This window comes from Salvelinus namaycush, chromosome 12 (genome assembly GCF_016432855.1).
Source record: "Salvelinus namaycush isolate Seneca chromosome 12, SaNama_1.0, whole genome shotgun sequence".
NCBI classification, from domain to species: Eukaryota; Metazoa; Chordata; class Actinopteri; order Salmoniformes; family Salmonidae; genus Salvelinus; species Salvelinus namaycush.
The window spans coordinates 43,887,773-43,906,425 of NC_052318.1; the positions used below are offsets into that span (position 1 = coordinate 43,887,773).

The following is an 18,653-nucleotide window of genomic DNA, read 5'->3' on the forward strand; positions in this document are numbered from 1 at the left end:
ATGCAGATAATGATTTATTTTTTTACAGATAAGACATTATATTGCTGTGCAACTTCCTTTTTGTTGCATTTCACCTGTGGCCGCCAACATCACTGGATGTGGCCTTATCCTGATTCTCAATCTTATCATCTCTGCATGTTTTTCACATTTAGTGTAAAAAGTGCTTTGGCTTGATAGAAATCAAACCAATGACACTACCGCATGAAACAGATGACAAAGGAATTTGGCCAACATGTATTTTAAATTGAAAACACAAATTAATTTCCACCCACAGAGAGAGCCAACTGCAAGACCTGCTTAGTTGGGCTGCAACCACCGTCACCAGGGGTGTATTCATTATGCCAATTCTGTTGCAATCGTTTCTTAAACGGAAGAAACGAAACGTTGAATGACATACCTCAATTTGTCGAATAGAAACTCTCGTTTTAGTTGCAACTGCTTGGACTAATGATTACACAGACAGTCAGACAGCTCAGCTGGAGTAAACGCCAGTGGTTTTATTTCACACACACATCCATTGCCATGTATTTCGTCAAGTTTTAGAGCCTGTGGAAAATAGGAGCCTACCTGCAAAAATAGCTCGAAAAGAATTTCCTCATTAGCTGAACTGCCTAAATTAGCCACAAAGACAGTTTTGTCTGCCTCTTTATGGATCTGCATAATGGTCCTCGGAACTTGTTGAGTTATATTTCACCAGCTCTGAAGACCACTAACCTGCTGCTAGATCAAAATTACATTGATCGGCGTTTGCCGTAAAAAGGATGCCAATAATAGTACATTGCGACATCTGAGGTACACAATTTGTAACACTAGGGGACGCTGTTGCTTATCCGAAGGTCCAGGTGACATGCTGACCATTAGTAGCGAAAGTTTTCAGAGCGCAAAAGGTTTATCCTGTGCTAAACATTAGATTATACTTTATTGATCAAAAGTGAAAGTTGATTGCAAACAAAAATTATAACAGAAAAACCACAGAATTACTCTAGAATAACTCTGTGTTCCTTATGCTCAATGTTCAACTTTTGACAAGAGTTTTAGGATGTGGAAAATAGAACTCAACAACAGCAGTAGAAAGGTAAGTCAAAATGTCAAGAACAGTTCTGATTGTTCTACTACCTGCTTGGAGAATAACTGACTATCAGCCCAGCCAGAGTAGGAATTTGTCATTTATATTCAAGATGTCCTGGGGCAGGGGGGTGTGGTCAGGCCTGTGGGAGTAGAGAGAGGCGGGGAACAGTGGGAGTTTACTCTGATGTCTCACCTTGTCCACTTCCTGGAATGAGCACCGGCACACAGCTATGCAAACATGAAGAGTCTGGACCTCTTGACACACTGAGTCCGGGGAACTAGTGCTCTCAAGGTAACAAGGTAAGACTTCCGCAATGTCAGTTCTTCTCTGCTTGTCTCTCCCCCACTCTCTATATGTCTCCCTTTATAGCTTCTTCTGAAGTATTCTTGTGTAATAGAGAAGATTGTTGGCAGGCTACAGCCTGTACAGTATGGAGAATGGCATTTTCTCAGTGTTTTTATTCCTTTGTAAAGACTTGCAGTCTAATAATAGAAATAAAGATGTGTCAGTGAGCAACATGTGACAGGGATTCGTCTTCTGCTTGTGTGAATTATTAACTTTTTGTTTTGGTGATAATATAGTTCAGTGCCAGTGGAGGCTGCTGGGGGAGACGGCTCATAATAATGGCTAGAATGGGAGTCAATGGAATGGTATCGAACGTGGTTTCCATGTTTGCCGCATATGACAAATACATTTGATTTGATACCATTCCATTGAATCAATTCTAGCCATTACTATGAGCCGTCCTCCCCTCAGCAGCCTCCATGCGCATTTCCATGCGAGTTTTGAACACACCCACAAGGATTCACACTGATAACCAAGCAATCATTGTCACAGGGTTAACGATGTCATTGTCGGAAACCTGTTTTTCCTCTCTCGCTCTCTCTCTCTCTGTACAAAAACAAAGATTATATGGCATTCTCATGCACACACAAAGTGAAACTGTAAAGGAAGGGTGAGGCAACTTGGAAGAAACTGAGTTCCAAAGAATGCAATGATAATGTGCATGCATCCATGCTGCTAATTGGGAAGGTGTCTGTGCTGATGTGTATGCCAATTAGTGGTGGGCACCAATATCAATAATTGGATATGATATCGTTTGAGCATGGCATATCATGATATCGGTTTATCCTTGCTTTAGAAGACTGCCTCTCTCGAGCTGTTCTCACTCTAGATGTGACGTCACTTCATGCACAGCACACACGCAAGTACCTTCCGACATCCATAGTTATAGATCAGTGGTACAATTTGTAGGCTTCCTAGCGATCAAGCCATATCCCTGTATATACTGTACCTTTATCAGTGGGGCAGCTTAGCAAATCACTCATGCACTTTGTGATAAAAGCACCACATTTGGCACAAATGTAGATTTATATACCCTGAAAATATTTAGATATGGAGCCACCCCAGATTTGGCCCCGGCGGGCGTGGCAACTATCTTTCAAAATAGTACCATTATTTTACAATTCAGAAGGACTGTTTTGAGATGATGGCACCACATTTGGAACAGAGGTAGATTTATGGAAATTTAGAAGATGTAGGTATCGAGAAACCCAGATTTGGCCCCTGGGGGCCAGTGGTGGCCATTTTACAAAATGCCAACTCTGTAATGCAATGTTACATTTCTTAAGGGCTTTTTTTTTAGATAAATCTACCTCTGTGCCAACTTTGGTGTATTTATGTAGCTTGAAAGTTCTGCAATTGGAACAAATTAAAGGCACAGTTTAGTATGTCAGGGACTTTTGGTGGTGACTGTTGATCTGAGGCAGCATCGGGTAAAGGTGTACTATACACCCTTTCAGAAGAGATGAGTACAACATCAAAATCCCTGGAATTAACCAGCTAATTTACTAGTGGCTATAAAGCAAAGGTAACTCATGGCCTTGGATCGGATCTGACATCCTGTATTCATGTACATAAACCAATGCTGTACATCAACCAATGGCAGGCATGTTATAAAAATGTTAGGATATGTACACAAGGGTCTCTAAACTATAACATACATGATAACATCTAGCCTAATTGGGTGTCAATGGCATTTTGTAAGATGGCTGCCATGGTCCCCAGGGGCCAAAGCTATGGTGGCTCCATGTCTAAAAAAAACAACATTAAGGACACCTGCTCTTTCCATGACAGACTGACCAGCTGAATCCAGGTGAAAGCTATGATCCCTTGTTGATGTCACTTGTTAAATCCACTTCAATCAATCACATCTACATATGTGTCAGGCGGTGGGTGTAGCTGGTGCATGAAGTCAGGCGCAGGAGAGCAGAGATAAGTGAACAACGCACTTTAATAAACGACCAGGATCGTGGTGTTACCCTGTGAGGGAGGTAGATCGGTCAGGAAATCTACCGACAGGTGCGACCACGGCCGTAAGGGTTGTAACTTACCTCTGGGCAGGTGCCTAGGAGCCTTGCACTGGGTGCACACCGTGCAGGAGGAAACATAAACCCTCACGTCCTTAGCCGAAGTGGGTCACCAGTACTTCCCACTAAGATAGGGCACCGTCTGACCGATAGGACACTGGAGGGGTTCGGGCTCTGTACGTAACGCCTGCTCAATGTCCACGTCCAGCTCCCATACGACCGGCACTAACAGGCAGGAGGCCAGGAGTATGGGAGTATGATCCATGAGCCGCTCCTCTGTGTCATACAGCCGGGACAGTGCGTCTGCCTTCACATTTTGGGAACCTGGTCTGTAGGACAGGGTAAACACAAAACGGGTAAATAACATGGCCCACCTTGCCTGACGAGGATTCAGTCTCCTTGCTGTCCGGATGTACTCCAGGTTGCGGTGGTCAGTTTAGATGAGAAAAGGGTGTTTAGCCCCCTCAAGCCAGTGTCTCCACGCCTTCAAGGCTTTGACCACAGCCAGCAACTCCCGGTCCCCCACATCATAGTTCCGCTCCGCCGGGCTGAGCTTCTTCGAGAAGAAAGCACAGGAGCGGAGCTTCGGTGGCGTGCCCGAGTGCTGAGAGAGCACGGCTCCTATCCCAGCCTCGGACGCGTCCACCTCCATTATGAACGCCAAAGAAGGATCCGGACAGGCCAGCACGGGAGCCGAGGTAAACAGAGCCCTTAGGTGACCAAATGCCCTGTCCACCTCAGCCGACCACTACAAACGTACAGGACCCCCCTTCAGCAGTGAGGTAATGGGAGCTGCCACCTGGCCAAAACCCCGGATAATCCTCCGGTAGTAGTTGGCAAACCCTAAAAACCGATGCACCTCCTTTACCGTGGTGGGAGTCGGCCAATTACGCACGGCTGAAATGCGGTCACTCTCCATCTCCACCCCTGATGTGGAAATGCGGTACCCTAGGAAGGAGACGACCTGCTGAAAGAACAGGCATTTCTCAGCCTTGACGTACAGGTCATGCTCCAACAATCGTCCAAGCACCCTGCGCACCAGGGACACATGCTCAGCGCGTGTAGCGGAGTACATCAGAATGTCATCAATATACACCACTACACCCTGCCCGTGCAGATCCCTGAAAATCTCGTCTACAAAGGCTTGGAAAACTGATAGAGCATTCATCAACCCGTACGGCATGACGAGGTACTCATAATGCCCTGAGGTGGTACTGAATGCCATCTTCCACTCGTCTCCCTCCTGGATACGCACCAGGTTGTACGCACTCCTGAGATCTAGTTTCGTGAAGAAGCGCGCCCCGTGCATTGACTCAATCTCCGTGGCGATGAGAGGTAGCGGGTAACTGTACCTCACCAAGATTTGATTTAGACCTCGATAGTCAATACACGGGCGCAGACCTCCCTCCGTCTTCTTTACAAAAAATAAACTTGAGGAGGCGGGTGAAGTGGAGGACCGAATGTACCCCTGATGCAGGGATTCGGAGACATATGTTTCCATAACCACCCTCTCCGCCTGTGACGGGATATACGTGACTCCTGGGAAGTGCTGCGTCTACCAGGAGATTTATCGCACAATCCCCCTGTCAATGGGGTGGTAATTGAGTCGCCTTAGAGCCAAATCGGCATATTCTGGGGGAATGTGCATGGTGGAGACCTTGTCTGGACTTTCCACCGTAGTAGCACCAACGGAAACACCTCCCCGAGCACTCTCGTGACCACCCCGTGAGAGCCCTCCGTTGCCACGAAACAGTGGGATCATGACAGACTAACCAGGGTAGGCCTAGCACCACGGGAAACGCAGGAGAATCAATAAGGAAGAGACTGATTCTCTCCTTATGACCCTCCTGTGTCACCATGCCCAGGGGCGCGGTGACCTCCCTAATCAACCCGGACCCTAATGGTCGACTGTCTAGGGTGTGAACTGGGAAGGGCATATCCACTGGAACAATGGGGATCCCTAATCTATGGGCAAATGATCTGTCAATGAAATTCCCAGCTGCGCCTGAATCGACGAGCGCCTCATGCTGGGAATGCGGGGAAAACTCAGGAAAAGTAACATTCAAAAACATGTGGTTAACAGAGAGCTCTGGGTGAGCATGGTGCCGGCTCACCTGGGGTGATGCGAGAGTGCCCTGCCTGCTGCCTCAACTCCCAGAGGAACCTCCCCAGCACCGACTGGCAGTGTGCCCTCTGCGGCCACAGATGGTGCCTGAAACGGAACCTCCTCCGGTCTCCCTAAGCGCAGCCCCTCCCAGCTCCATGGGCGTCGGAGCGGTGGTACTGGGGGATGGAACCGACAGACCCTGATCTGGACGTTCGCGGGTAGCCAGCAGGTTATCCAACCGAATGGACAGGTCCACCAGCTGATCGAAAGTGAGGGTGGTGTCCCTGCAGGCCAACTCCCGACGGACGTCCTCACGCAAACTGCAACGATAGTGGTCGATCAGGGCCCTGTCGTTCCATCCCACGCCAGCGGCCAGGGTCCGGAAGTCCAGAGCGAACTCCTGGGCGCTCCTCGTCCCCTGCCTTAGATGTATAAGACGTTCACCCGCCGCTCTACCCTCAGGCGGGTGGTCGAAGACTGCCCGGAAGCGGTGGGTGAAATCTTCGAAGTGGCCCAGTGCCGCATCTCCTTCCTCCCACACGGCGTTGGCCCACTCCAGGGCTCTCCCTGAGAGGCATGAGACGAGGGTGGACACGCTCTCTCGGTCCGAAGGCACAGGGTGGACGGTTGCTAGGTAGAGCTCCAGTTGTAATAGGAAGCCCTGACATTGTGCAACCGTCCCATCATACTCCCTAGGGAGGGCCAGACGAATCCCACTGGGACCGGGTGAAAGAGGGGTGAGTAGTGGAGGCCTTGTTTGCTCTGGCGGAGGCGCTGGAGGACCTCCCTTTCTCTCCCAGCGATCCATAGTCTTTAGGACGCGATCCATGGTGGTGCCGAGACGATGGAGCATCGCCGCTTGCTCCTGGATGCGCTCCTTGACCCCAATAACAAGGGTACCTGCTCCTGCTGACTCCATGACGATTGGGTGCGTGTTCTGTCAGGCGGTGGGTGTAGCTGGTGCATGAAGTCAGGCGCAGGAGAGCAGAGATAAGTGAACAACGCACTTTAATAAAGGCATATGCACAAAGTAACAAACCCAATGTGCAAACAAAATAACGGTTGCCACTAAACACGGGTAAAACAGCACCCGGGAATAAACCAGCCGGAAACGTACTGACCTAACAATAAATAATCACGCACAAAGACATGGGGGAAACAGAGGGCTAAATACACAACACATAATGAGGGAAATGAAACCAGGTGTGTGGGAAAACAAGACAACACAAATGGAAAATGAAAAATGGATCAGCGATGGCTAGAAGACCGTTGACGTCGACCGCCTAACACCGCCCGAACAAGGAGAGGCATCGACTTCGGTAGAAGTCGTGACAAGATGAAGGGGAGGAAACAGAATAAAGAAGGATTTTTAAGCCTTGTGACAATTGAGACATGGATTGTGTATGTGTGCCATAACAGAGGGTGAATGGGCAAGACAATATATTTAAGTGCCTTTGATTGTGGTGTAGTACTAGGTGCCAGCGTAGGGCTGTTGCGGTGACCGTATTACCGCCACACTGGTGAACATGAGTCCTGAAGGCAGTCAAATTCCACGTGACCATTTAGTCACTGTAATTGCGCTTTTCCAAGCTCTGATGCTGCTGATGGTCATTAGTAGCATACCAAACTTGCTAACTGCCTGGTACTCAGCACTCTATTGTCCCTCTAATCACTCTGACATCAATGCAAATGTATTCGATGAGCTCATGTTGTGCAGCATTTCTATAGGCTATGCAATTGTGTGAGAAAACAAAGTGATGGCCTCTACTAAAAATAGGAGGATCCCATCAGCTTTCTATAGACTAGGCTTACTATATTTATTTCTCAACTTTCCTAATATTAAGCACATTGTTTATCTTTACAACAGGAGTATAGCCTACCTGGCTGGCATGAAAATTAACCACAGGAAAAGCAACTTTTTCTAATCATAGTCGCACACCTCATGTAGCCTAGCCCAAAGTGGCCAAATAACTTCTTAAAATGAAACACATTAATCCGCTTACAAGGGATTTAGAGCCTAACTGGCATACATAAGCAGCACGTGAGTTTCAGGATTGGGAAATATATTTTTCACCCTAAAAATTAACCTTTATAATAAAAGCATTACATGCATAATCGCATTTGCAGTCACTTTTGATGATGGTGTTTTGGGATAATGGAACATTGGCGCTTATAGCCTACTGCCATGTTCGCATTGTTGCGCTTATAATGTCAAGAAATAGCCTAATGGTTTATCAACATTTGAAGCTAAATGTTCGGATCTGTTGCGTCGGCCACCTTGCGTAAAAAAATTTTTTTTTATGCTAGTGGTTGTATTAATTTGGGATTTATTGCACCCCACAACTGTCTCAGACTATGTTTGGAATATTTATTTATTGCACAGAATAGAATAGGTCAACTTTTGTACTATGGGGGATAGTAGATTGACATAGACTTGTGCTTTTGCTGTTCGTTAGGCCTACTCATCTTGTTGGCTGAGGAAATCTTCAATATGCACCTCAGAATTGGATAAGGACGTGTGCAGTTGCGTCCCCGATGTGTCTGTCTTCACTTGTAGCCTGTGAGAAAGACCCGATCAGTGACAGAACCATGTGCGTGAGAGGCGCTTCGAATTGTGCAGCACTGTGGATGGAGAAAGGCATGGATTTTTTAGGGTGCATTATGGCCACAAAGGGGATGCCGCCGTGAAACTCAAGGCATTATCAAGTGCTTGTCAAATTGTGAATGAGAGACTATCGGAGTATTTACATCCTGCACAAAAAAACAAAGCAGAGTTCATGCCTTTCAAGCGACTTTAGAGTCTCATCATGCAGCCTTACAATGTATGAAAAATCAAAACATATAGCCCAACCTTTGTAGAACAACTAAAGTTACATTAATAACTCTAAATTAAGTATATAGGAGTATCTATTTATTTGTTAACTGCTCAACACAGAATAGCCACATGTGCACACATATTTATATTTTATTCAGCTTCGTTCAATTGTATTCTTCATACTATAAAATAATATAAAATAATGCCACGGAATTATAAGGAAATATTGTCTGCTAAACTATTAAGTGTACCCCACAGCCATTTGGCATAGCCACATCAGGACCTAACATAAGGACAACTCAGAGTATGCTATTCTGTTCTTCTGAAATAGACTACATTTTCTTAATATCATGCTTCTTTAGACCTGTCTAAAATAAATAATGGATTTATTGTGAAGGTGTAGGCTATATTACATGGATTTATTAGACTTTTTAACATGCAAATGTTGCAAAGGTCGTCATCAGTGGCTTGTAGGCCCTGTGTGGAAGCCAGGGGATGCTAAATGTGTTTATGTTAATTAATGGTCAATTACCGTGAGACTGACAGTTATTTGCTTGACAATCACCGGCTGACGAAATTTCGTGACCGCCACACCCCTAGCCTGGCGTACCGGTTTGTGTCAAGAACTGCAACGCTGCTGGGTTTTCACGCTCAACAGTTTCCTGTGTGTATCAAAAATTGTCCACCATTCAAAGGACATCCAGCCAACTTGACACAATTGTAGGAAGCATTTGAGTCAACATGAGCCAGCATCCCTGTGGAACACTTTTGATGCCTTGTAGAGTACATGCCCTGGCGAGTTGAGGCTATTCTGAGGGGAAAAAGGGGGGGGGGGGCATTCTTGATGTTTTGTACACTCAGTGTATCTTTCTGTGCTAAATTTGGTGTTGTTTATCTGAAAATAGGCCTGAACTGAACTGTGGCCATTTTGTAAGATGGCTGCCACGGCCCCCCGGGCCAAATCTGTGGTTGGTCCATATCTAAATATATTTGATTTATTCAGTGGAGCCCAATTGAAACCAGGGTCTCATTCACAATGGTGCCCTGAGAACAAACAACTCACAACATGATGAATCAATAAAGCAGCAAAAAAGTAACTATAAGATACCACAGACACAGACACACCACATCTCAACAACACTAATAAACCACCACAATCAACCAAAACACACTTGCAGGTCTCAGTAAATTCATCCCTCATCAGCATTCTAAACTGCTCTATTGGCACCAGGGATTCAAGATTTAATGAGATTTCTAAACTATTCCAAACATGTGGGCGTTAAAACTAAAGGGTACCTAGGTTGGTAGAGACCTCAAGAGTTTTTTTTATTTAACATTTATTTACCTAGGCAAGTCATTTAAGAACAAATTATTGTTTACAATGATGGCCTGCCGGGGAACACTGTCTTGTTCAGGGGCAGAATGACAGATTTTTACCTTGACAGCTCAGGGATTTGATCCAGCAACCTTTCGGTTACTGGCCCAACACTCTAACCACTAGGCTACCTGCCGCCCCTGTGAGTGGGTTTGGTGCCCCGTATTTTTATACTTTAACAGGGAAGTGAGATATGTTGGAAGCTTGTGCAAAAGAGCTTTCAAAACAAAAAAGGAAGAGATTGGGTGCTCTACGGGAATTAAGAGAGGTCTAGCTCTGTGACAAATTTGGTGCCTTCTCAAAACAGTCCTCCTGAATTGTAAAATAATGTTATTGCCTGCGGTCTTTTTGAAAAATGTCTGCCATGCCCCCAGGGGCCAAATCTCGGGTGGCTCCATATCTAAATCTTTTCAGGGAGCATACATCTACCTCTGTGCCAAATGTAGGGTTTTTATCACAAAATGCACGATTGTTTCAGATTTTTCAGCTGATAGGCTACTGTTTTGTGTCTTGCCATCATTGCGTTCTGACCAACTCCATAGGCAAACACCCAAACCACAGCCACATAGAAGTTGATTGACACTCAAAGCTGTCAATCAAGCCATTAACCCTTAAGTGCCTACTAGACCCATGATACATCCTACACTGCGCTGTGCTGTGCTCTGCCCTATGCTGTGTGAATCCTTGTCTTAATTAAACCCAACTCAACGGTAATCCACCTGTCTTTCATCTGTGCCCTGATCAGCACCTGGGAGCAAACACATTAAGCAATCCCAAACCTACGAATATACAGTCCACCAAGTCAATTTACATTTACATTTGAGTAATTTAGCAGAAACTCTTATCCAGAGCAACTTACAGTTAGTGCATTCGTCTTAAAATAGCTAGATGGTAACAACCACAAATCTCAGTCATAGTAAGTACATTCTCAGTCCTCCATTACAGTTAACCTACACTTTTATGTAAAAGAGCATACATGACTGTTCCAGCAGGCACAAATCCTCTCAAAGGCTCTTAATTTAGTATTTTTAACTGCCTGCTGATGAGCTATCAACAGGCTTCCCATTGTATTCAAACTGATTAGGAAGGTTAGGCCTCCAAACATTTGATACCTGGCCCAAAGGGCAATTAGCAAACAGTTGTCTGAACTTCACAAGCTGTGGATGTGAAGTCTATACAGTTGTAATGTTATTCATTCAAACCGATATGATCAAGAAAATTCAACTGATATATAGATTTTCCTTATCATTGCCCATCCCTAACACCTATCACTATTTATAAAAAGGGTTGAATGCTGGATGAGTCTGAAAGAATGCCTTCCTTCTCTTCAGTCACTTTATTGTAACAACGAGGAAAGCCACACACTGATGGTGATCACACACTACAGAAGACAACCTAGTAAATTACCTAGTGCTAATCTGTAGTCAATTTACATGACCAGAGTACTGATTTGCTAATATCCATGACCTTTTCTGATGACAGGGTGACTTTCCAAATAGAGGATACTTCTCATTTCTCCAGTTCCACTGAAAAACAGCTCACTTGCATTAGAGAACTCCCCCATCTTGTATGCATCTCCTTTGCATACACTATTAGAAAAAAAGCTATCTAGAACCTAAAAAGGTTATTCCGCTGTCTCCATAGGAGAACCCTTTGAATAACCCTTCTCCCTGGAGTATAACATTTGATTTGATTTGGAACCAACAAGGATTCACTTATGGGGACAGCTGAAAAAACATTTTGTAACCATATTTTCTAAGCGTTTACTCTATGAGTTCAGACATGCCCTTATGCACCTAGTACTGCATTGACGCAGTGAAAGGAATGCACCATATCGTGTCCAGTAGTACACAAACACACCATAGTCACCCAATGGGGACACAGAGAGGGACAGAGATATTCAGCTCAGTCAACTGGTCTCAGAGCATAACCCTCATGTCAATGTACAATCAAGTAGTGTTGCTTTAAAATAGTTGGAGAAAGAGATTCACCCTGTTTTTGTAACATTTTGTAACCACTAACCATTGTAACAATAGTCTTATAACTGGCTCGTTGCAGGTCTGAAGGATGTCCTTTTGGTGGTGCCTGGCACTGCTGCTGGGATCTGTTGCAATATACAGCGGTATGGTGACCTTACACACACACTTTAACTGCGTCAAACATAGGGTGGGGACATCAAATAATACTCCCCCAGCTGTTGGAAGATCTTTCGGGAAACTTTAAGACATCACAAAAATAGGTTGTTTAGCCAGAGTGGTTTTTGGTGGTGATCATACACACAGTGAAAGCAGTCACTGACAGGAAATACTACTTCTGGAACTTCCCATTCAACAATGACTGTGATTTTCCTTTCTGACTCTTTTTCTCTCTCTCTTTCCCTTTGACTTACTCCGTCTTCAGCCCATGAATGTGATGTGTTCACTGATCTGGACCTCCATCACTCTATCATCGGGACCAGCCTGTATGTGAAGCTGTTGCTGTACACCAGAGCTAATATTATCTGTGGTCAGGAGCTGTCCCACCACAACCTGTCAGCCCAGCCCCTGTTCAACGTCACCAAACCCACCACCTTTATCGTTCATGGCTACCGTCCTACGGGCTCTCCACCCGTCTGGATCCATAACATCACACAGCAGCTGCTGGCCCGCGGAGACATGAACGTCCTGTTGGTGGACTGGAACCGCGGAGCTACCAATGTCAACTACATGAAAGTTGTGACCTACACACACGATACAGCAGACAACCTCACTGCCTTCATCAAAAATATGCAGGTAAGAGTGGGTGCTTAGTCTGAATAGTGTATCTCACATACTTAATTAGGGCCATACTTAGGGCCACATGTATTACTATGTAATAAAAGCTTAATATTTATTTTGCCTATTTTTGTCTGTTTCAGGAGAATGGTGCCTCTCTTAGTTCCATCCATATGATTGGAATCAGTCTTGGAGCTCACATCTCAGGCTTTGTTGGAGCCAAATTCAATGGAAAAATTGGGAGGATCACAGGTTAGAATCAGTGGAATAGATTTTCTGCTCATTCTTCCCTGCTTTTATTATAAATACTGCAAGCTAACACATTTATCCTACAAATGTACTGATCTGATGTTGACCTGATCAGCTCTAGATCCAGCGGGGCCTATGTTCACTGGGAACCCCCCAGAGGACCGTCTGGACCCCACAGATGCACAGTTTGTGGACGTGGTGCACACAGACATGGACGGTATGTATGGGTCTCTGCTTGCATGTTTGGCTTTCACTGAATACCAAGGGAATTGTGTATTATTGTGTTTTCTGTTGTGTATCCTCATGTGTTCATTTTGTATTACCAGCATTTGGGTTCAGGAAGCCTTTGGGCCACATTGATTTCTATCCTAATGGTGGAGCCGACCAGCCTGGCTGTCCAAAGACCATCTTCTCAGGTAAGTCTCTTGGTAAGACAGACATAACAATCAAACTGGTTAGCCAGAGAGATCATTCAAAAATCCCATTTGCACAAGATGTCGTCCTTCAAATGAGACATAGGACATGTGTATCACATAATTAATATGTTTACCGTCACAGGAATAAACTATGTCCTCTCCCCTTCCTACTCTCCAAGGGTCCAGCTATTTTAAGTGTGACCACCAGAGATCAGTGTTCCTCTATCTGGGCTCCATTAACCGGACCACCTGTAACATCAGGGCCTTCCCATGCTCTTCCTACACCGAATTCCTGGACGGACGCTGCATGGACTGTGATCAATTCAAACCTGCCGGATGCCCAGTCTTTGGTTGTTACTCTCTAACTCCCATTAGATTCATGAGTTTCTCCATGAGATTCATGAGTTTCTCCATTAGATTCAAGCTTTTTTAATCACACAAACAAAAAGTTTGCCAACTCGCCAAAATCAGTGTCTTAATTGAGCTAATGTACATTCCTGAATCACACACAGTTCTTTCAGGTGAAAGCCAATCCATCTTTGGAAGACAGTGTCCCTTCACATTGACATAACATGGCTGTTTTATCTGTTGTTCCAGGGTATGATAGCATTGAGTGGAAGGACACTCTTGTGCCTCTGAATCAAACCATGGCTTTCTTCACCACCAATAAACAGACTCCATTCTGCAGTAAGTGGACAATCATCGGCTTACATACACATTTGACCTCTATAAGGAGAGACTTGCTGGGAATATTGCTTTGGCCCGTCCTTTTTATCTTCTAACCACTTATTGTCAATGATCAGGCGAAATGTACAAGATTAACTAGAATGGAAACATAATGAGATCTCTAAATAGGCCATTGGTTGGAGGAAATTACTCTTCTCTCTCCCTCTCTAAGGGACGAACTACAGGGTGGACGTTGTAACATGGAACCATGATACTCGCTGGGGCTACATCACCATCAAACTACACAATGGTAATGAGGTGACAGAGGCAACAATAAACCAGTAAGTTACAATTTTCTCACCGTATCATTTTCAAAACTACACATTTACACACTCTGGGGGAAGTAATTAACATTTCATTCTCTCTCCATCTTCAGTAAAGCATCCAAGTTTGAGAAGTACTCAGAGACCAGATTATTGGCCCAGTTTGATAAGGACATACAGAAGGTCTACAAGATCTCAATCAAATTCTCTACAGGGAATGCATTACAGCCTAAACTCAAACTACGAGTGCTCCGCATCCGTCTCACACACCTGGAGCGTAAAGACAGGTCAGTGTTCGTTTGCACCCTCTTTCATCTAGAGCTTCTCTCACGTGTCACTTATTTACTGTAAGTACTATACCTTCAGAAAATATTTATACCCCTTGATTTATTCCACATTTTGTGTTACAGCCTGAATTCAAACTGGATTAAATAGGTATTTTTCTCTCTGTGAAAACATGTTTTTAGAAATGTTTGCAAATTTAATGAAAATTAAGGAATCTCATTTATGTACATAACGATTTAACACCTCTGAGTCAATACTTTGTAGAAGCATCCATTCTGTTGCTTTTTTATCCTGAAAAACTCCCACATTCTTAATGATTACAAGCATGCCCATTGGGCTTCCGAGTGGCGCAGCGGTCTAAGGCGTCACAGTGCAAGAGGCGTCACTACAGTCCCTGGTTTGAATCCAGGCTGTATCACATCCGGCCATGATTGGGAGTCCCATTGGGCGGCGCACAATTAGCCCAGTGTCATCCGGTTTTGGCTAGGGTAGGTCGTCATTGTAAATAAGAATTTGTTCTTAACTGACTTGCCTAGTTAAATAAAGGATAAATATATATATATATATATATAATGCAGCCAGCACTATACTTATATATGGAGAGTGGTACTCAGTAATATGTTGTATTGGATTTTCCCCAAACATAACACTTTGTATTAAGGACAAAAAAGTTAATTGCTTTGCCACATTTTTTGCAGCATTACTTAAGTGCCTTGTTGCAAACAGGATGCATGTTTTTGAATATTTTTATTCTGTACAGGCTTCCTTCTTTTCACTCTGTCGTTTAGGTTAGTGTTGTGGAGTAACTACAATGTTGTTGATCCATCCTCACTTTCCTCCTGCTTAATGGCTGCTATCACAGCCATTAAACTTTAAAGTCACCATTGGCCCGGAGCGATTTCTTTCCTCTCTGGCTGCCTGTATCTTTGTAGTGACTGGGTGTAATTAATAACTTCACCATTCTCAAATGGATATTCAATATCTGCTTTATTTTTACCCATCTAGCAATAGGTTCCCATTCTTTGAGGCATTGGAAAACCTCCCTAGTCTTTTGTGGTTGAATCTGTTTTTATATTCACTGCTCGACTGAGGGACCTTACAGATAATTGTATGTGTGGGGTATAGAGATGAAGTAGTCATTCAAAAATCATGTTAAACACTATTATTGCACACAGAGTCCAAACTTTTTCCTAAACGTTAGGCTTGAATACTTGACTCAAGACATTTCAGCTTTAACTTTTTTATAAAAGATTCAAAAAAACAATTCTACTTTGACATTATGGGGTACTGTGTGTAGGCCAGTTACAACAAATCTCAATGTAATCCATTTTAAATTCAGGCTGTAACACACGTGGGAACAGTCATGGGGTGTTTACTTTGAAGGCACTGTACATATGCCATCTTCACTTATACTTTGCCCTTTGTGTCAAGTCACTGTTTCCTTGAAAGTCTTACCTTTTATCAAACTTCTCTTACACTTTTACTGTCACCCTCTCTCACACACACAGGCCTCTCTGCCGCTATGACGTCATCCTGGAGGAGAACAAAGAGTTGACCTTCAGACCCATCCCCTGTGAGGAGTCCAACTTCTGAGACAATAGCAGATCTATGATGTACAGAATGAGCAGCGGCCATATGATGGCTCTTTGGGTAAATAGTGAGGCGGTTGACCCGGATAGCTACTCACTGTCAACTCCTTGTATTCAGTGGCTTAAGTCTAGTAAGAGTCCAGAGCATTTTAAATAAGTGCGAGGGTGATGATTTGTATTTATTACAAGAATATTGAAAAGTACTATGATTGTGTCTGTATCACTGTGTGGAATGATATCTGTAGAGGAACCATACTATAAAACACAATATTTTAGGAATGTCAATAAATTCAACAACAAAAAAAAATGGAAAGAGAGCCACGTCAATAGAAATTAAAATGTAATTTAAACCACTGTTTCCTTTAAAGAACATGATTGTTTTAATTTTATTTAAAAAAGTAAAATAAGCAAATATAAAATGTCTCTGTACAAGATGCTCATGCGTTATCAACTTCTCAAATAAACAAAGATTGTTCATTATTATTCACTATAGTTTTTCTGTTTCATAAATTATTGATAATTCATTGTGGGCCTTGAGGACAGTGAGGCTTCTTTTCAATCATCTGTCCACGAACGCATCACAACAAACTGGTCAAACAATTGATAGTCTTTAAACCAACACAGCAGAGGCTGAGACAGATCACTGCTTGTTCAAACTTTGTTGGGGATGTCATGCTGTTTGAGCCTGACAGCTCATTTGGACTTGTGCTTCTTCATCTGTGCCACCTCCATCTGACACACAAGAAAACACACAGACATGAGACCCAGAGGTAACATCAATTGGACCACAGCAAGCAAGCACTGCACAATGATAAGAAATCATTACAACCATTTACATCAATCTGGACTGTAATAAACAGAGCTCGTCTTAAGTCAGGAAAAGTTGTGGTCATCAAATGTATCTAGAAGCCTACACATTGTATTAGGTGCCATCTAGAACCTAAAACAGTTCTTCGGCTGTCCCTATAGGAGAACCCTTTGAAAAACTACTTTTGGTTCCAGGTAGAACCCTTTTGGGTTCCATATAGAACTCTTTCCACAGATTTCTACACGGAACCCAAAAAGAGTTATGGGCACAGACGAAGAACCCTTTCCCCCCCTAATAGTTTAGGTAAACATCTCATCTCTGTTAGGTATATCTCCGATAGTGATATATTCAGTACTTGGATCAAATGTAGATGTCTGCTGACAGACACACAGTACCTGTACTGACAAACGAATCCTTTTCTCCTCATCCAGCTCATTCATCAGCAGTTGAATCTCTTTGCTAACAGAGAAGATAAATCCTAAATCAGAGGCACACTTGGAAAACACAATACAAGACATACTGTAGTTACACGCAAAGATAAAGACTTACTTGTGCTGGCTCTTCATCATTTCTACCTCTTCCCTCAAGTCCCGGAGCTCTGTCTGCACCTGTTCTAGGGTCAGTGGGCCCTGGGCACTTGGCTCCCTCCTGGGCTTGGGGTTAGAGGTGAGGTGAGGGGGCAGGGTCACACGCAGGATAGCAGAGAGAGCCCCAGGGAGGAGGGTGGAGAAGGGGTGGGGAACACTGGCAACAGTGGATGATGAAGAGGAGGAGAGCTTTGTGGGCCTTGGAGGGCGGTGAAGCTTCTTTTCAATCACCTGTCCACCAACGCATCACAACAGCACAAACAATTGATAGTCTTTAAACCAACGCAACAGAGGCCGAATAAGCAATTCTATATACCACATCGACATTGGGCAGCAAGCACAGTAAGGTGAAAATGGACTTACAGGCAAAACAGGGGTGTTTGTAGGTGCTGTCTGGGTGCTGATGAGTGATATGACAGAGGAGAGGTCCAGCTCCTCTTTCTCTTGTGTCTCTCCCTCCTGTGTAGGGGCTACCTGCACATCTTCCTGTAAGTCAGGGTTAGACTGAGCAGCCTGAGAGGACAACAGCAAACAGAGAAAGAAACATGACTATTGAAAGGAGACGAGAAGGACTTCATAATTTTTAAAATGACAGATATCCTGTTATGCGTACAGGTGGTTATTGTAATTGTGTCCCTACAGAATATTGAACACTTCAGTCCCTTTATGAATACTTAGTAGCACATGTCAAATTTACACGTGTGCATGCATGCTTGCTTGTGCATGGGTGTTCGGGTTGTCTGCCAGCTTAAATGTTAAATTTAACTCAAGGACAAATGGGACACAAACAGATCTGTGAGTAGTTGACAAGTTCCTCAGAGACTCAACAACCATATCACATGCTGCACTACTCTACAATAATAACCATATCAGATGTCGGTGTTCAGAAATATACTCACCGATGACAGAATCTGTGACCGAAATCTTTCGTCTTCCACATGTGCTGCCAATTGATTCAGCGTCTCTGTGACCGAAACGATAGCATCAAAATCTTCAATGTCTTAAGGAGAAAAAAAAAACAAGACGGCATTAGACACAGTTTATTTGATTTAAAGGCTCAATTGAAGGTGGGGTCATTGAAATAAAATAACAGTATCATAAAAACACGTTGTCAGGCATTCTTCAATTCTTGAGCCACTAAAATCATTAAAACGAGTTAAAAAGGAACGTAAGAGAAGATTGGAGAACGGTTGATTGGCTTACCCGCGGTGAGGGCAGAGCTATAGTTGCCCATGGTGACAC

The 18,653-nt window shown here is 43.9% G+C and overlaps 1 protein-coding gene and 1 long non-coding RNA gene across 2 annotated transcripts; one reads left to right on the top strand and one right to left on the bottom strand.

Moving 5' to 3' along the window:
* Positions 1–1,261: 1,261 nt before the first annotated feature.
* On the top strand, positions 1,262–16,494 carry lipia (lipase, member Ia). The gene is made up of 11 exons (XM_039004822.1): positions 1,262–1,368; positions 11,794–11,857; positions 12,136–12,506; positions 12,632–12,740; positions 12,853–12,954; positions 13,064–13,153; positions 13,333–13,503; positions 13,751–13,840; positions 14,052–14,160; positions 14,256–14,429; positions 15,936–16,494. The coding sequence occupies exons 2-11, from the start codon at positions 11,803–11,805 to the stop codon at positions 16,018–16,020; spliced, it is 1,356 nt and encodes a 451-aa protein (XP_038860750.1). The 5' UTR covers positions 1,262–1,368; positions 11,794–11,802; the 3' UTR covers positions 16,021–16,494.
* Positions 16,495–17,280: 786 nt separating this feature from the next.
* On the bottom strand, positions 17,281–18,389 carry LOC120056621. The gene is made up of 3 exons (XR_005477816.1): positions 18,311–18,389; positions 17,775–17,924; positions 17,281–17,642 (listed from the first exon to the last, which is right to left on the bottom strand). It is a non-coding gene; the product is annotated as an uncharacterized LOC120056621 (long non-coding RNA).
* Between the last annotated feature and the right edge of the window lie 264 nt (positions 18,390–18,653).

Excerpts from the sequence above, each read along its gene's own strand:
- lipia (XM_039004822.1), top strand. The coding sequence starts at position 11,803 with ATGTCCTTTTGGTGGTGCCTGGCACTGCTGCTGGGATCTGTTGCAATA. Across the intron at positions 13,154-13,332 it reads TCCAAAGACCATCTTCTCAG|GGTCCAGCTATTTTAAGTGT; the intron begins GTAAGTCTCTTG and ends CTACTCTCCAAG. Across the intron at positions 13,841-14,051 it reads TAAACAGACTCCATTCTGCA|GGACGAACTACAGGGTGGAC; the intron begins GTAAGTGGACAA and ends TCCCTCTCTAAG.